The sequence below is a fragment of the Kogia breviceps genome, chromosome 9 (assembly GCF_026419965.1).
Source record: "Kogia breviceps isolate mKogBre1 chromosome 9, mKogBre1 haplotype 1, whole genome shotgun sequence".
In the NCBI taxonomy this organism is placed as follows: Eukaryota; Metazoa; Chordata; class Mammalia; order Artiodactyla; family Physeteridae; genus Kogia; species Kogia breviceps.
Genome location: NC_081318.1, coordinates 14,597,430 through 14,616,131, shown reverse-complemented (window position 1 = coordinate 14,616,131; position 18,702 = coordinate 14,597,430). Strand labels below are relative to the sequence as shown.

Here is an 18,702-nt window from a genome sequence, read left to right as displayed (position 1 = left end):
CCGCATGTGCTGCCCGAATGTTAAACGTTTGTATAGCAGTCTTCACTGGGTTCAGTCATGGATTCGGTACAGATCGTCCCAAGAACACCTTACTCTCGCAAGGCTGTGTGCTTGAAACAGCTCCTAAGCCTGAGGGTCTACAAGCTGCAGGAAGACGAGACTACCCGGGGCAGCCCGCAAGCCATGATTCTTGCCACAAACCCTGCTGCTGCCGTCGTGGAATCCAGTTTCCCCCGCTGCTGCTGGAAGAAGGCAGGAAAGGCTGCCCCAAGATGGCAGACACGTTGGCGCCATGCCTGATTTCACTGTTTACATTTAAAACTTTGATTCATTAGATATTTATCCTTCTGTAAGGTGTGAAATACAATTTTATTCTTGTCTCAGATTTGTCTCCTACATCTTTCCCCATCTTGCTCACTGTGCTCCAGCCACTCTGACCTTTTGGCCAATTCACCAAGTTCACTACCTACACAGTCTTTTTGCAGTTGCTTTTCTTTCTTTGTGATATTCTGCCTTTGGATCTTCCCATGACATTCTAGTCTTAAACGTGTCTTCCTCAGAGAGGAATAACATAAAAAGTACTACAATGACATTGAACTGTGTTGAAATCTACCTATTTATGTTAATTCTGTTTGTCTCTGCTATTGTCAATTAAGTTTTTCCTATTATTTAACTCCACAAGGCAGCCATTTTAAGCTTATTGCTAAATTCATTTTGGGTAAGATGGGAGACAGGGATCTGGGGACATTCCTGCTGCTCTGCCTCTAGGATAGAACATTAATGGAAAGGCATTAAAGGATCAGATTGACTTGCCCTTTTTCCTTTTCCTTTTTTTTTTTTTTTTTTTGTGGCACGCGGGCCTCTCACTGTTGTGGCCTCTCCCGTTGCGGAGCCCAGGGTCCGGACGCGCAGGCTCAGCGGCCATGGCTCTCAGGCCCAGCCGCTCCGCGGCATGTGGGATCTTCCCGGACCGGGGCACGAACCCGCGTCCCCGGCATCCGTAGGCGGACTCTCAACCACTGAGCCACCAGGGAAGCCCTGCCCTTTTTCTATAAGTACACTTCTCCATAGGTGCAAGATTACCACACCCTGGAATGAACATTAAATTAATCTTCAACATGAGATTTGAGAGTTTGTAAAATTATCAAAATTGCCATGAAGATGTTTTAGATACTAAGTATTCATAAAAAGGTATGAGTAGCTTGATCTCACAGGATATTTTATATATAACAAAAACTGAATGACTGATCTTACAGCATTACAGTTAGATGGCACGAATATCTTACACATTTTAGGTAATCTAATATTTTAGACAAAGATATTCTGACTTTGCATTGAACAAGAATTGACTTTCACCTCTTCTCAGCCTCTTCGAAGGCCCTCACTACTCCAAAAAAGTATTTAGGATTTTCGTATGAGCAATCGAGAACTGGGAGGGAACATCATACTACCGATTCCAACACCTTCTTTATACAAATAGGGAAAGTAGTAGGAGGGCAAAAAACCGGAACCTATTCAGAATTCATCTATGACATCACACTGACTCAAAGAGTCATCAGTAGGTGTTAACATTGTTAATCCGGTTAACTGAATTAACAGAATGTGTGGAAGGCGAGCCCTTAGATTTGTTTTCCATTAAATGGATTAAAACGGATGGTAATCCTCATTCTTTTAAAGGTGAATTTCAGTTAGTTTATTACAGCTGTGACTATGAGGCCTTCCCAATTAAGGCTCCTCTCCTACCTGAAATGGGTCATTTAGCATTCTACTTTCAAGACAGTACGTCCCATAAAATACCAACAAACTCTGTTGAGAAGGGTGTTTCTAAAAAAAATTAATTTAAACAGTTTAGACTTTATGAACGAGCCCATGTTCATTTGCGTGTTCAATTTTCCAACTGCAAAACGTTACTGAGCATTTTACGACCGTGTCACACAATCCCCCCTGCAGCCGGCGAGAAAAACAGGAGTCGGTTTAGGAAAGTGAGGCCTGTGGGAGTCAACGTCGCGCTTTGCGCAGGGAAGCCGCAGGGCGAGTCCGGCTGGAGTTAGCCATTTCCTTTCTTCCCCCGATACTTCGGGCTGTGGGGGTGCTGGCCGGGCATACACCGAGGCTGCTCCCTGCGTCCCTCTACCCTTTACCCGCATCCGCCTTGACTAACCAGCTGACACCCCAACTCTCTGAAAGCGAGAGCGGGAGGCGACCGGCGCCATAGCCTGATCCGTCCCAGGCACATCTCGACGCTCGCCTTTGGGCGAGCCCCAAACGCGCCTCTGGTTTCCAAGTGCGAATAGGAAGCTTCTCCGGAAACCCCAGACCCCTCCCCTTTAGGAAGGGCGCAGACGGCGTCTCTGTTTCCAAGGAAACCGGTCTTACCATGACGTCACTTCCGCTGACCTGTCTGGACTCCAGGCTGTTGGGAGGAAAAGAGGAAAACTGAGCCACAGCCACGACGGTGGATGTGAGCGTCTCCTGTCTGCGCATGCGCCCGCTCAGCGGCCTGCTTCTATTTATGTGGGGGATCCAACATGGCGGCCGCAGCGACCCTGGCGATGGCGGTGGAGCCCATCAGAACATAGTGGCGGGGAAGGGGGCACAGTCCGCACTCACGGTGGCGTCGGCGGCGACGGCTGAGGGTGGTGGAGGGAAGAAAAGCGACGGAGAGCAAAAGGAAGGGCAGGCAGGCAAACAACTCGGCGTAGAACCGAGCGCCGGCTCGAGCGAAGGCAGAGGGCCAGAACAGTGGGGATGGCGGAGCCACGCAGAGTAGCGTTTATTAGCCTGTCACCGGTGAGGCGGCGCGAGGCCGAGTTCCCGGGGGCCGAACGCGAGCCCGACTACCCTCGCGAGCCCCCCCGACTGGAGCCGCAGCCGTACCGCGAGCCGGCCCGGGCGGAGCAGTCGGCCCCGCGGGAGGTTGCACCCCGGTCGGACGCGCAGCCCCCGCTGCGGGAGAAGCCGCTCCCCCAGCGCGAGGTCAGCCGTGCTGAGCCGCCCATGTCGCTGCAGCGCGAGCCCCCTAGGCCCGAGCCGCCGCCGCCGCCGCCGCTCCCGCAGTTGCACTTGCAGTCGCCCCCGCCGCGGGAGTCGGCTTCCCGGGCCGAGCCGCAGCAGAGGCCGCCGAAGGAGACAGTGCGCCTGGAGCTGGTGCTCAAGGATCCCACCGACGAGAGCTGCGTGGAGTTCAGCTACCCGGAGCTGTTGCTGTGCGGAGAACAACGGGTACAGAAGATCCCTCCCTCATCCCCCAGACCCCGGGAGCCTCAGGACCCGTCCGCCTCCCCCAGTGGTTTGAACCTTCCGAAGCCCACCTTGCGTGTCTCGGGTTGCCCCAGAGGGTGGCTGGAGGGGGCAGGGGCCGAGCGGGTGGACGGGCGGTTGGTGCTGCTTTCCTCTGGTCCCCAGTGTTGGCCGAGGCTCCCACCCGGCTCCACCAACCCCCTCCCCCCCCGCGCCCCCCCGCCATTGCACGCCCGCTCCAAACGCTGTTCCAAGCCGGCTTCCCTCTGCACCTTTCGAAACCTCAGGTTTCCTCTCGCCTTCCCACAAAAAATCTGGGGGCCCTGCACGTTGCGTTGTTGGGTTTTGCTTGCGGAGCTCCAGTTGGGGGACACGCCCCCCAGTCTGAAGCAGAGAGATTGTGTAACCCCTCCAAGTATCATCCTTACCTTCATCGCTGTTGTTCTGGGCGCTGAGATGTGCTTCTGAGCGTGGGGTATTTATCTTAATTGAAAGAGGATTCAAAAGTAATCTAAACATTTTCAGAGTAAGGATTCCACTTTAGGAATGGAGGTTACGTGGGTTAGTTACCTGGTTCCTTATTTTTCTCTCTCGTGTTGATATTGGTAAACCTTTTTAGCTTTGTTTTCTCTAGTGTTCATCCAGTAATTGAATGAGAGGGTGTCTCTTGTTGTATTTGGTGCCTACCATCATATCCTTATTTGAGTACATATCATTAGTTTATTTGTCCTGCTTGGAGGATATTGCACTTGGCCATTGTAATTTTTGGAGAGTGATGACAAAAAACTTAGCTTTGAATTTCTAAAAACTTTATTGAAAATATATAGATATGCCTTTGGTGGAACTGGTGAACAATGGAGATAGGAGAAAGGTTCGTTGGTAACGAGTTTTTATTGTTGGTTGGTGATGTTCAGAAGTAAACTAGAAAGGAAATGGGAGAGTAACAATGATAAGAGAACAGTTTCCTCTGTTGTTTAGAGACTATGCTCTTTACTAGGTTTTGCTTTAGCATAGGTCTAATAGACTCCAGAAATCACTTGTTTTATTTTCATCCTCAGTTATCTTTATAGTTGAAATGAATAATTTAGTTTAAAAATACCATATTAGGGCTTCCCTGGTGGCGCAGTGGTTGGGAGCCTGCCTGCTGATGCGGGGGATATGGGTTCGTGCCCCGGTCCGGGAGGATCCCACATGCCGCGGAGCGGCTGGGCCCGTGAGCCATGGCCGCTGAGCCTGTGCTCGCAACGAGAGAGGCCACGGCAGTGAGGGGCCCGCATACCGCAAAAAAAAAATAAAAAAAAATAAAAATAAAAATATCATACTAAACAACGTCACTAGATTTTGTTTATTGTAAGGCCAACTAATCTTTTGATCATTATTTACAAATACTGCTGTGTGGTCAAACCAAAATGAATTGTTAAGGATAGAGATCATTTTGGTCATTTCCACATAACATTTTGTGCTTTAGATTTACTTTAGCGCCCCTGTCATTTATAAAGTGATGCCATTTTTTTCCCCCAAAGATTTTTGCGTATACTGGATTGGAGCATTTTTCAAAAAAATTGTACTATGTTTGCTCTTCTAATCTATGTAGACTTGCAGTTTTACTTCTTAATCTACTTAATAAGTTACAGGTGATTATATTTGGGAAAAATACATAATAATGGCTAACATTTACTGATTTCTTACAATGTGCTAGACACAGTTCTAAGTGCGGCACATGGCTTGTGGAATTTAGTGCAGCAGAGCTGCATGAGACACACATTTATCCACATTTTGCAAATAAGGAGGCTGGTGTACAAAGTGCTCATATGTAATCTTTTTTTTTGATGTTGGGGGTAGGAGTTTATTAATTTATTTTTGCTGTGTTGGGTCTTCGTTTCTGTGCGAGGGCTTTTTCTCTAGTTGTGGCAAGCGGGGACCACTCTTCATCGCGGTGCGCGGGCCTCTCACTATCGCGGCTTCTCTTGTTGCGGAGCACAGGCTCCAGACACGCAGGCTCAGTAGTTGTGGCTCTCGGGCCCAGTTGCTCCGCGGCATGTGGGATCCTCCCAGACCGGGGCTCGAACCCGTGTCCCCTGCATTAGCAGGCAGATTCTCAACCACTGTGCCACCAGGGAAGCCCCATGTGTAATCTTATTAATACTTTTTTCCATGCTAGTACCAATTCTTAGTAAAACAGAATTCTTACAATTAACTCATATAGTTTAAATTTAGAAAGTCCTGCTGAAATGAACTGAAATGAGAGTTATAGTAGATATACACAGACCTCTGTTATGACCCTCTTTAGTCTAATATTGATGCTGTGATAAACTAATAATAGATATGTATCTTTTAATTATAAGTATAAAGTTAATTTTGATAGCCTATCGTATTAACTTGATAATATCAGAATTAATAGTTTCATGTAATAGAAAGGTGAATAATTCAGTTTAATTCTTCTGTTTACACTATCAATTTGGGGTATTTTAGTCCTGATTTCTTGTTCATTCAGCCATATATCATTTGTCATATTCCACTGAACCAAAAAATCCATTGCTTGTGTAGTGTACCTTTGCAACAAAGATTTGCCAGATTTTCCTATGATTACTCCCAGTGAACATATTTATTACATAAGAAAGTGTAGAAAACACCTTTCTAAATGAAGTTGTCACATTTCCATGAAAGGAAATCCTAGGAAGAGAAACCATCAAAAAGCAAAATGTAAGCAATAGAGTTGACCTGCAAAGTGGTAATTCCCAAATTTGGTTTTTCTTCCCCTCAGGAGGAGTCCAGTTTATTTTTAGTGATGTTGTAATATTTTCAAAGTAGTTTTAATTTTAAGTTACTGTAATTGAATGACATACTTTGTAGCAGGGTAAGAGTAGAAAGGGGAGGAAAAGAGATCTTGTAAAATTAAAAGAAGAAAAGTTTCTAAAATTTTGAAATAGCCATCTATCACCCAGTAGGATTTTACTTGATAGGTGTAAGTATAAAAAAATCTGTTACATGTGAATACCATCTGTACTAGGGTGAATTTAAATCATCCCCCTTCGTAAATACAAAATGAACAGTAACTGAATGCAGTTAGAAATTTTTCTAAACTTCTTATTAATACGGAAAAACACGATTAAATGAGCCTGTGTTGGCAAAATACGGAAAACAAAACCTCGTCTAGGTTGTCAGGACACAGGTTAGCTAAACCCTTAACGTTGTTATCTGTAGAGTATTGATCCTTGATTGAGGCTGAGACATTGCAGCCATCTCTATCCTGAAAGATTAATTTGTTCACCATTTCTGGCTAAGGGGAATTGATACACAAGACATTCTTTTTTAACTCTTAGTAAACCAGAAAATCACTTAACCAGAAAACATCTTCCTATAAACATGATTAATTGAACATTCAGTGTAAAAAGAAAAATGAATGTTTATAGTGTTAATGTGATTATATTGTTACCAGAGAATTCTATGATATTCCATTGCTTGTCATACTGCGTATTTCGGATTACATATATGAAAGCTCTTCTGAAAATAATGTTAATGAGTTAACATCAAGAGACAGAATCATTGGGTCAATTTTGCCTGTGGGTGGTTGGTAATTTTGGTATTTACTAATTGTCAGATCTTTTCACCTGAGAAACGTAAAGCTTACTTAGAGCCTTGATTGTGGATAGGCGTTATTTCTTAACTGTGAAAGAAAAGTGTCTCAGTTTTCTTAAGTTTATTTTTATAGACTAGCAAGGGTAAATAAGAGATTTACTTTTGCTGCCTATATAAAGTCTACGTAAAATAGTTCAGAATGGTGTATAAGGTGATTCTTATTAAAAATATATATTCATGTGTTTATATTTGCACATATTAAATGGGTCAGACCAGTAGTAAGACCTAGTATTTGGACTTCATACTGACATGAAGGAAACTGGTTATAATGGCAAGCGAGTCATGGTGGTTGTTTACTCTCTTTAACTTTAGTCTCAAGTTAAGGCTATTCCCTGAATATGCCTAGTACTTCTTATTTCATCACCAGTCTATTTCTGCTAGTTTGTTTCCTTTCAGGTCATATTTATATTTTCCATTGGTAACTCCTATTGGGATAAAGGATTCTATAAATATATTACTTATTATAATAGATAATTTAAAAAATTGATTCAAAAATTCCTTTAAGCTTTAAGATGTATCCTTTAATTCTAATGCCCTAGGTATTATGAATTGTTTTATATTCATTATGTCCATATTTTTCTGTCATATTTTTAGATTAATCATGTCTCAGCCTTAATAGCCAGGATCATGTATCTCAGTTTCAAACTGTGTAAATCTTCATCCCTTCTGCATTTTTTCTTGCCCTTTAGGACAAATCTGTATCTAATATTTCAGCTGTAATATATTTTCATTTTTAATTACTGCTTGAAGATGCTACATCAGTAATAGCATCTAGCCTATTTTTTAAATGAACTTATTTGTTCATAATTAGATAAAAATATCGTTTTTATCCACATGTAGCTCCTTGTTTTGGGTTTTTTTGTATGTTGAAATGTATATATGTGTGTTTATATATGTATTATCTATGAAATGTGCCTGTGAAAATAGTAAAGGATGTGATGTATGTTTTTGTTTGTTTTGGTCAATAGATGGTAAATGTGGGATCCTAGCTCTGAGTGTGTGTGTGTGTGTGTGTGTGTGTGTGTGTGTATTTGTTTGTTTTTTAATTTATTTTTTATAAATGTATTTATTTTATTTATTTATTTTTGACTGCATTGGGTCTTCGTTGCAGTGCAGGGTCTTTCTCTAGTTGCGGCGAGCAGGGGCAACTCTTCATTGCGATACGTGGGCTTCTCATTGCGGTGGCTTCTCTTGTTGTGGAGCACGGGCTCTATGTGCACGGGCTTCAGTAGTTGTGGCACACAGGCTCAGTAGTTGTGGCTCGCGGGCTTTAGAGCGCAGGCTCAGGAGCTGTGGCACACAGGCTTAGTTGCTCCATGGCATGTGGGATCTTCCCAGACCAGGGTTTGAACCCGTGTGCAGGCGGATTCTTAACCACTTTGCCACCAGGGGAGCCCTTGTGTGTGTGTTTTAAACCATGCATTATAGTAGATTTTCACTCTCCTTGCTAGAAAGAAGCTATGATAATATAATCTGTTTGTAGCTATTGAACTTCTGGGCTTTGTTTACAAGTCGGATGTATTTTCTGAATGGATATTCATTGACAGGATGTAAGTGATACAGAGGTTGTCAATGCTAGGCCTCAGCAAAAAGCTGTAGCAGCTACAGATACTCCAGTGCCAACTCAGGGCAGATGATTAAATGTTGATTGTAATAACCTAGATTCCAATAACCTTTTAGAAGCATTGTCTGACCAAAGTGGTTAATCTTTGTTGGGAAGATCTCAAACTAGAGTTATAGGTGGAATTTTCATGTTTACCTAATTTTCTTGGGTTTCTTTGGCCTTTTTATTTTGGATGGGGTAACCATAGGTCATTTTGTGGGTGAAGACAGTTTGAATTGTTAAGTTCTTAACCACCAAAAAACTTTAGAATCTGTAGGAGTTCGTTAAAACTGCAAATATTTTTGCTATAAACCAACATTTCATTCTAGTTCCTTTTTTTTACTTTTGAAATTTTTGTTTTCTAATTTTAAAAAATTTTAATTTTTTAAATGAAGTGTAGTTAAATTACAGTGTTGTATTAGTTTCCTTTTTAGTGACTTTTTTATTAAAAATTTTTTAAAAATTTATTTATCTTTGGCTGTGTTGGGTCTTCATTGCGGTGTGCGGGCTTCTCATTGCAGTGGCTTCTCTTGTTGCAGAGCACGGGATCTAGGCGTGGGGGCTTCAGTAGTTGTGGCATGCAGGCTCGGTAGTAGTGACGCATGGGCTTAGTTGCTCCGCAGCATGTGGAATCTTCCCGGACCAGGGCTCGAACCCTTGTCTCCTGTATTGGCAGGTGGATTCTTAACCACTGTGCCACCAGGGAAGTCCCTTTTTAGTTACGTTTTAATGCTTCTAACTTATTTGTTAATATTTGGAAAAGTTGACTCATGTTTTAAATTTAGATATGTTCAACTCTGGTTGAAGTAATACTAATACTTCTATTTCTTTTACCATTCACTTTGAAGCAGAAGAAGCCCGTTTACACGGAAGACCCGTTCAATGATGATCATCAAGAGAGGCAAGAAGTGGAAATGTTGGCTAAGAAGTTTGAAATGAAATATGTGAGTATAATAAAGTTTTCACGTAGGTAATTTTATCCTGTTGGCCTTTTTTTTTTTTTTCTGTGACAGTTTGGGAGGGCTGATAGCATCCATTGCTCACATTATCTTGTTCTAACAGATTGAACCCCAATAAATGGTTAGATGGTCCTATACATATTCTGATAGGTTTGTGATGGCTGTAGTAGTAGCTATCATTTATTGTATTCCTTCTACTAGAGTTCAGGCAGTTTGCTTATCATCATTATCGCCAATCCTATAACAACACTCCAAGGTAAGTAATATGGACCACATTTTACAGATGAAGAAACAGGCTCTGAGCTTAAGGTTGAATAACTGATCCAAGGTCACACAGTGGCAAGAATGAGGCTGCATATCCAGGTCTGTCTAGCTTTAATCCTTTTAATCCTTTGCTCTTTCCACTGCCATTGAGAACACTATTTTAATTCCTTTGGTGTAGTAGTTCTCAAGCCTTCCTGTCTCTTAAGAGTTTAAGAGAATGCATGTGTGTACTGCTAGGCCACTGGGTTCAGGATCAGTCAGCAGCAGCATGAAATTTCATATAAGTATCTTGTCTACCTTAAAATTCATGTGCATTTTATATTCTTTGCCACAGTAGATTGGCGTTTGTTTTAATATAAAAATAAATTTGAATTACCTGATTGTAAAGTTGCTTGATGTTACTCTCAATTTTTCTAGTATAATTGACCTTATTGGAAGATTCCCCCCACCACCACCTCCCCATTTTTATCTTCTGGCTTTAACTACCCTTTGTCTCTTTGCTAAAACATGACCCGAGAGAAGCAAGACCTTACCCCTTGTGGTTCCCCTGTGAGCATTGAAAAGTATCTCACAGAGATAGGATATCAGCTCACACTAGCTCTGTCATTCATGTTATCTTCAAAATGCAGCTGCAGTCTTGGTGGACACTTGTTGGCTCTTCGTGGTAATGAAGAAACAGTTTGGGCATGGAGAAAATACATGGGAATATTTTGAAATGTGGGTCAGGTTCTAGGCCATACTTTGCCAGCCACTAGTTGTGTCCATTGGTGAGGTTATTTAACCTCTTTGGGCCGTAGTTTTCTTATCTGTAAATTGAGATGTTCAGGTTTTTCACAGCCCCTTCTGGCTCTGTATTCTGTGGCTGTATAATATCTTTAGGGGTGGACTAATGGGTGTTTCCATGGAAGGAGTAGCCAAAGTTGTTACATTTGTAGTGTTAATTATAATACAGTGTTGTTCTCAGATTATAACTCCTGAAATAACTGTCTATACTTTTTATACAGATTAATACATTGGTTAAATTTAATGTTTTAACCAGGTAGTAATTTACATGGTTCAAATTCAAAAATGAAAAAAATATAGAGTGAAAAATCTTCCTTTTATTCTACTGTCCACCCACCTAATTTCACTTCCTAGAGGCAAGTAATATTCTTGGGTGTCCTTCCAGAGATATTTTATGTGTATTTCTCTATATACATTATTTCTCCCCCTACCCCACACCTGTTTTTACACATGTTACAGAATGCATTACATGGTTCTGCTCTTTGCTTTTTTCGTTTACTATATCTTGGAGATTTTTTTCGTATCAGGACAAAGAGAGCTTTCTCTCTCTCATTTTTAAGGCCACATGGTATTCCATCGTATGGACATATCACCATTTATTTAACTAGTCCCCACATAATTTCAGTTGTTTCCAAAAATTTACCCTTCTAATAGTGCTGCAGTAAGTTACTTAGTAGCATGCCATTTCACACATTTTCAAGTTTATCTTCAGAACAGATTCCTAGAAGGGGAATTTTTAGGTCAAAAGATTTATGCATTTACAGTTTTGGTATATACAGTATTATCAAATTACCAGATTCTACTCCCTCCAACACTATATTAGAGTGCCTTTTTTCCCCATGGATTATAACACTAAGGATTAGATTGCCCTTTGCAAGTGGAAAATTCCTAGCATATCCTGTAAGTCATGTACCTCACAGTTAGCATTAAATCTTATTGGGAAGCTTTTGGATAGTTCTTGGCATAGAAAAACCAGTGTTCTGAAGAAGTTGGTTGATGTGTAAAATTGTTTCAAATAACGGATATATCCAAGCACTGTCATTGTGCAGGGATAAAATGTTACTCTTGTTATAATCCAAATTAATGGGCTGTATTTCTTGTCTAGATTTTTATTTTGGCTCCTGACTCTCTTATTTCCATTCTAAGTAGAGATTTAAAATGTCCTACCTCATGAAGGCTTTATGTGCATAAACCTAAAAGCATGCCATGAATATTATATCCGTGAATGTTAAATATGCGTATTATAACAAATTATTGGGACCGTTTTAAGAAAACCATCAGGCTAAAAGTGACCTGGGAGAAGATATCTTGCCAACTCTAGGCTCTAGGCTTCACAAAAGATCACTCTTAAACAACAAAGATTTTTATTGGTGTTCAGGCATATCATATGCAGACGTCTATATGTATATTTATACATATATGATGTGTATTTATTTATACAAACACTATGTATATATTTATATTTTAAGTAAAAGAAAATCTTTTAGATATTTGCAAAATTTTAACCTTCCAAAGTTAGATTTCTTTTTTTGCAGATGACAAAAAGATGACTTAGTTCTTTGAGGTTTATAAAATACAGACAGAACTTGTATCCCTAGCTACCTTTTCTTCTTACTTTTTTTCCCTTCATAATATAACTTAGATGTCCTTGTTATTATTTCTGAAAATCGCTTAAGGTTACTTCTAGCCTTTTGTTTCTTGGAATGAGAGATGGAGTTATTTGTTAAATTTTGTATATAAATAATAAAATATTTGAGCATTTTTGTTGGACATACAAAGAGACATGGTATTTGCCGCCTGTTGGAGAAACTTTCAAAATCATTGGGAAGACAAAGCATACATATGACACACAAATTCAGGGCCAAACAGTGGCCTGTGGAAATGAATGACTCTCCTTTGGGGACCTGAAAGTGAGTAGAAGTCCCATTCTTGAAATTGGAAGGAATTTTGGAGACTTGAATGGATACTTTCAACCTCCTTTCTACCCTTTGTAGGCTAGCAATGGATGAGATGCGGCAGCAGCAATATATGGTAGTGGAAGGAGCCCAGGATTATGAGTTAATGCAGCTAGATTCTGATCCTCTCTTTGCCATAACTAGCTAGGGGACCTTAGTGAAGGCTCTTGGCTTTTTTATGCTTTAGTATGTGTGAGGGGAAAATAAGGTCTGCTTAGTCAACTTTATAGCACAAGGGTTTTGTCAAAATAAGATGGAAAATAGATTATTAGTGTTTGAAATATTTAAAGTGCTAACTAAATGTGAAATGCTGTTCATTCACTTAAACATATCATTCTTTTTTTTCTTTTCTGAAAAATAATTTATTTGAGGAAGTAGCAAGTAACTGATTAATTTTGCAAAAGAACAAACATTAAAACACCTAATATTGTTCTCTTCCTTCCAGGCAGCCAGATGTGTGTGTGTGTGTGTGTGTGTGTGTGTGTGTGTGTGTGTATAGATGTATATATATTTTAAAATTTTAATTAATTAATTTATTTTTGGCTGCGTTGGGTCTTCGTTGCTGCGCGTGGGCTTTCTCTAGTTGTGGTGAGCAGGGGCTAGTCTTCATTGCGGTGCAGGGACTTCTCGTTGCCGTGGCTTCTCTTGTTGTGGAGCATGGGCTCTAGGCATGTGGGCTTCAGTAGTTGTGGCACGTGGGCTCAGTAGTTGTGGCTCATGGGCTTTGTTGCTCTGCGGCATGTGGGATCTTCCTGGACCAGGACTCGAACCCATGTCCCCTTCATTGGCAGGTGGATTCTTTTTTTTTTTTTTTTTTGTTTTTAATGATTGACAGATTTTATTCCAGCTCCCTTTTTCTTTTTTTCTTTTTTTTTTTTTTTTTGCGGTACGCGGGCCCCTCACTGTTGTGGCCTCTTCCATTGCAGAGCACGGGCTCAGCGGCCGTGGCTCACGGGCCCAGCCGCTCCGCGGCATGTGGGATCTTCCCGGACCAGGGCACGAACCCGTGTCCCCTGCATTGGCAGGTGGACTCTCAACCACTGCGCCACCAGGGAAGCCCTGGCAGGCGAATTCTTAACCACTGCACCACCAGCGAAGCCTGGGCAGATATATTAACCTGGCCTCTTGATTCCCCCGAGGGCTAGACCAATGCAGTGAATTACTTCATTGCATAAAACAGAAATTAAAACATATCATTCTTGTAGAGAATTGCTCTTATTCTTTACTTGTCATAAATTCTTTTTACGTAAACATCTATGTGGTTTTAACCTCTTTTAATTGATGACCCCACCGATTTCGATCTTTTAGTTCAGGCGTTCTATTCCAAGTGGCCTTTATTTTTCGTCCTCCAGTCACTTTTTACATATTCTTCTTAACTATTGTGGTCTTCTTAAAGACCACAACAGATTATTTGGAGCCCTTTAAGAAAATCATCAGCCAGGACTTCCGTGGTGGCACAGTGGTTAGGAATCCACCTGCCAATGCAGAGGACATGGGTTCGAGCCCTGGTCTCAGAAGATTCCCACATGCTGTGGAGCACCTAAGCCCACGTGCCACAACTACTGAAACCCACGCGCCTAGAGCCTGTGCTCCACAAGAGAAGCCACTGCAATGAGAAGCCTGTGCACCACAATGAAGAGTAGCCCCTGCTTGCCCCAACTATAGAGAAAGCCTGTGTGCAGCCAAAAAAAGAAAAGAAAAAAAAGAAAATCATCAGCCAGAAGTCACCTGGGAGAAGATACCTTGTCCAATCCTAGGCTCTCACAAAAGATCACTGTTAAGCAACAAATGAAGATATTTACTGACCTATTGTTTACTGTCCTTTAGTTACTTTAGTGCCTGGAATTCAGGAGTAGCAAATTCAGATGTCCCCAGTTTCCCCTGATTAATCAGTGAAGCAAGCCAGATGGACAATAAAGGTGGGGGATTGTTCCAAACAGGGGACAGCATGTGCTCTGTCTAAAGGGGACATTGCTACTCAGTTCCAGCCTTTGTTACTTTGTAGGAATTTGGGCTTAGGGTTGCCAGATCTTTCCATTTCTCAAAAGAAGGCTGAAATCTGGATTTTACTGTGTTATTTCTTACTTTAAAAAAAAATAAATTTACTTATTTATTTTTGGCTGCATTGGGTCTTTGTTGCTGCACGTGGGCTTTCTCTAGTTGCGGGCGAGCCGGGGCTACCCGTTGCGGTGCGCGGGCTTCTCTTGTTGCGGAGCATGGGCTCTAGTCGCACGGGCTTCCATAGTTGTGGCTCATGGACTCTAGAGCACAGGCTCAGTAGTTGTGGCGCACGGACTTAGTTGCTCTGTGGCATGTGGAATCTTCCCAGACCAGGGCTCAAACCCGTGTCCCCTGCATTGGCAGGTGGATTATTAACCACTGCACCACCAGGGAAATCTGATTATCTCTTACTTTTAAATGTGGGCTTCTAACTAAAACACCTACTGGGCCAAACAAAATGTCCATCTGTGGGTCAGATTTGGCTCTCAAGCTTTGTTTGAGACCTTTGTGTACTTGCTTCACTATTTTTTTCCTAATATATTTAACTCATCAGTTCATCTACTTTTACATTCTTCCCTTTCTCTTCTGCGAGCAGAGTGGTTGGTGGTACATGTGGGAGCGTGTACCATTTCCATTGTGGAGCAGCATGCATTTGTACGAAGTTTCAGAGAACGGAGCAAGTTAAAATCAAGTGGGGGGTTTCCAGATATGGAGAAAAATGGGATGCAACTTGATCTCAGAAAATTGACAAATGTAATAACAGGTCCAATGACCAAGGAGGTGGAAAGTATAAAATAAATCTTATATGTATAGTTTTCAAAAAAAAAAATAGGATGCATTGAGATGTAGCTGCGTCCAAGAGTGATGTTAGTGATAAATTCTGTGTTTTGCTGAAAGGCCTGAGAGGCAAGTTTATGGGCTTTTTGTGGTCTTTAGTATATCTAGCTGTTGCTTGTGCTGGAGAGGAGTTGAGTGAGGGAAGCAAGCAGCCACCTGAGGGAGAAGGGAAGGCTACTTGAGGAGTATAGGATGTGCCTTATCCTGCAGCAGTTGCTTGTGGAAGAAGGATTGAGACAACTTTGGTGATAGCAGAAATTATGGGGAGTATAGAACCCTGTGTTGAATGGCTGGTTTGTGTTTTTTCCCCCATTCTGTCCTATTTTTATTGTCTATGTCATATTTCCTGTTATGTTACTCTTCAGGTAATGTGACACTGTGTATTCAGCATCAGTTGCTAAATGTTCTTTTGGGAACAGAGCAGTATAAGTATTCATCACTTACTTTTACCTAGAGTATATTAAATTGGTTGTTGTACATAAATCTTAATAAATGGCTAAGTCCGAGTTTTGACATTTGACATTTGTCTTGTTGGTTACTGAAGGAAGGAAGCAGGATACAGTTTAAAGAGGCCCCTGTGACTTTCCTCATTCCCAGTTTTAAGGTTCCAAATGTGGCGACTAAATATCCCACTTTCCAGTTCAGTTTTTAGATGGTTTCTAGGTTGTGTATGTTTCTCCGAGGCCATGTATACTGTAGGTCAGGGAATGAGGTTTGGTTTCATGGGTGTAGACTTGTTCTCTAAGCCTTCTAGGGCATAAGATAACCCATGGTGGCTGGCAGATTTCTTTTAGGGATTTTTCACACTCTGTTACCCCAGCCATCTTGGAAGATCATGCTATCCTAGAATTGGATATAAATTCAATAATCTAAATGAAAGTGCTTAACACAATACCTGATACATCGCAGTTAATACTGTTTGAATCTGAATGACTCCCTAAACAGGAAGACATGTATTTCTGCCAGGCATTTATTAGCATTTATGAAATCACATTATGACTTTAAAATCTGCTTACTATACCACATAGACTTTGGGGTTTTTTTGTTTTTAAATTAATTAATTAAATTTTATTTTTCACTGTGTTGGGTCTTCGTTTCTGTGCGAGGGCTTTCACTAGTCGTGGCAAGCGGGGGCCACTCTTCATCGCGGTGCGCAGGCCTCTCATTATCGCAGCCTCTCTTGTTGCAGAGCACAGGCTCCAGACGCGCAGGCTCAGTAGTTGTGGCTCACGGGCCTAGTTGCTCCGCGGTATGTGGGATTTTCCCAGACTGGGGCTCAAACCCGTGTCCCCTGCATTAGCAGGCAGATTCTCAACCACTGAGCCACCAGGGAAGCCCTATACCACATAGACTTTGAATACCACCTTTGATAGTACCGCCTTTGATGCTTAATTCTTTGTGATTTTGGACTCTCAGAGCCCTAAGTAGCTTCATATTTATTTTAAAAGGGAGGATAGGGACTTTCTGGTGGTGCAGTGGTTAAGAATGCAGGGGACATGGGTTTGATCCCTGGTCCGGGAAGATCCCACATGCTGTGGATCAGCTAAGCCCGTGCGCCACAACTACTGAGCCTCTGCTCAAGAGCCTGCGAGCCACAACTACTGAGCCCATGTGCCGTGGTTACTGAAGCCCGTGTGCCTAGAGCCCGTGTTCTGCAACAAGAGAAGCCACCTCAATGAGTCCATGCATCACAACGAAGAGTAGCCCCTGCTCGCCGCAACTAGAGAAAGCCCACACAGAGCAATGAAGACCCAACCCAGCCAAAAAAATAAATAAAAGGGAGGATAAGGGTAGATTTGATGGTTTAAAAGTCATTTTCATGGCTTCCCTGGTGGCGCAGTGGTTGAGAGTCCGCCTGCCAATGCAGGGGACCACGGGTTCGTGCCCCGGTCCGGGAAGATCCCACGTGCCACGTAGCGGCTGGTCCCGTGAGCCGTGGCCGCTGAGCCGCACGCCCGGAGCCTGTGCTCCGCCACGGGAGAGGCCACAGCAGTGAGAGGCCCACGTACCGCAAAAAAACAAAAAACAAGTCATTTTGAGCAGTTTTACAAACAAGTCATTTGATGAAATAGAGTTAACACTGTTTTTAATCAAAAAAAAGTATATAAAAAGTCTTGATTTTCTTTTGGTATGGCTTTTAAAACGGATTTTGTCCAGGGCTTCCCTGGTGGCGCAGTGGTTGAGAGTCCGCCTGCCGACGCAGGGGACGCGGGTTTGTGCCCCGGTCCGGGAAGATCCCACGTGCCGCGGAGCGGCTGGGCCCGTGAGCCATGGCCGCTGAGCCTGCGCGTCCGGAGCCTGTGCTCCTCAACGGGAGAGGCCACGACAGTGAGAGGCCCGCGTATCACCAAAAAAAAAAAAAACTGATTTTGTCCAGTTATGTTTTAAAGGATGGCAATATCTTGGAATAACTGTATAATTTCCAATGAAATTGGCTTCTTCACGGTATATACTACTCAACTGAGTGAAAAGGAAAAACTTTTTTTTTTTTTTTTTTTTTTTTTTTTGTGGTACGCGGGCCTCTCATTGCTGTGGCCTCTCCCATTGTGGAGCACAGGCTCCGGACGCGCAGGCCCAGTGGCCATGGCTCACGGGCCCAGCCGCTCCGTGGCATGTGGGATCTTCCCAGACCGGGGCACGAACCTGTGTCCCCTGCATTGGCAGGCGGACTCTCAACCACTGTGCCACCAGGGAAGCCCAGGAAAAATATTTTTATACTGAAAATAATTATGAATTGTTTGAAAAAAGTGTCCTCAAATATGAGACTGATATTAGTGGATGTTAGAAAGCATTTATGCACCCTGTCTGGAAATTTTAAGAATTCTATCTGTTATTCATATTATTAAATGATCATCCACACTTGCTGAGGCAGTAGAGCTTCCTTGGGAACTTCCTGGGCTGGTTTTCCTCTCTTTGAGCATTATGTTAGGTCTGGTCTCTAAGGATCAACTTGGTAGGGCTTTGGGTAAAGCAGTTTGGGCCAACTTGTTAATACCACCACAAAATAAATTCTACTTACAAAGCACGAATACCAGTGTATTTAGGTTCTGTTGACCAGTAATAGTGTAGTACTGCAAATACAATAAAAATGTGAAGTAGTAACCTTTCAAAGCAGTCTGAGGGGTGTGATTTTTTAAAGGGCAAGGGAGACTTCTCCACTCAAATAATTGTTTCTTTAGTGCAGTTATCATTTGTAATTGCTTGCCATGACATGCCCTTCTAAGTCCTTGGCCTCTTTGAGCTAAATAAATTCTCTTCATCTTCCTTCAATCCTTTAGGAACAGTTGAGAATCAGCAGTTTTAGGGTATTTGGGAAGAAGGTTCTGTATCCATGAGTGGTGATTATAGAAATCTGTATACAGTATTTCTGTGCTGTTAAGTCAGCTCTTGACTGTCTTTCCACTGACTTAAATCTCTGCCC

General features: G+C 42.3%; 1 protein-coding gene across 7 annotated transcripts in view; it reads left to right on the top strand.

Moving 5' to 3' along the window:
• The first annotated feature begins 2,429 nt into the window (after window positions 1–2,429).
• UBN2 (ubinuclein 2) overlaps window positions 2,430–18,702 on the top strand; it is an 88,405-nt gene continuing 72,132 nt past the window's right edge. For 2 of the 7 annotated variants that reach the window (XM_067042050.1, XM_059074858.2), the window contains exons 1-2: window positions 2,503–3,222; window positions 9,331–9,426. In XM_067042050.1, coding sequence (XP_066898151.1) covers window positions 2,749–3,222; window positions 9,331–9,426 — 570 coding nt within the window. In that variant the 5' untranslated portion in view covers window positions 2,503–2,748. Of the gene's footprint in view, window positions 3,223–9,330; window positions 9,427–18,702 lie in introns of all 7 variants that reach the window. The other 5 variants (XM_067042049.1, XM_059074857.2, XM_067042048.1 and 2 more) reach the window with 4 other exon arrangements.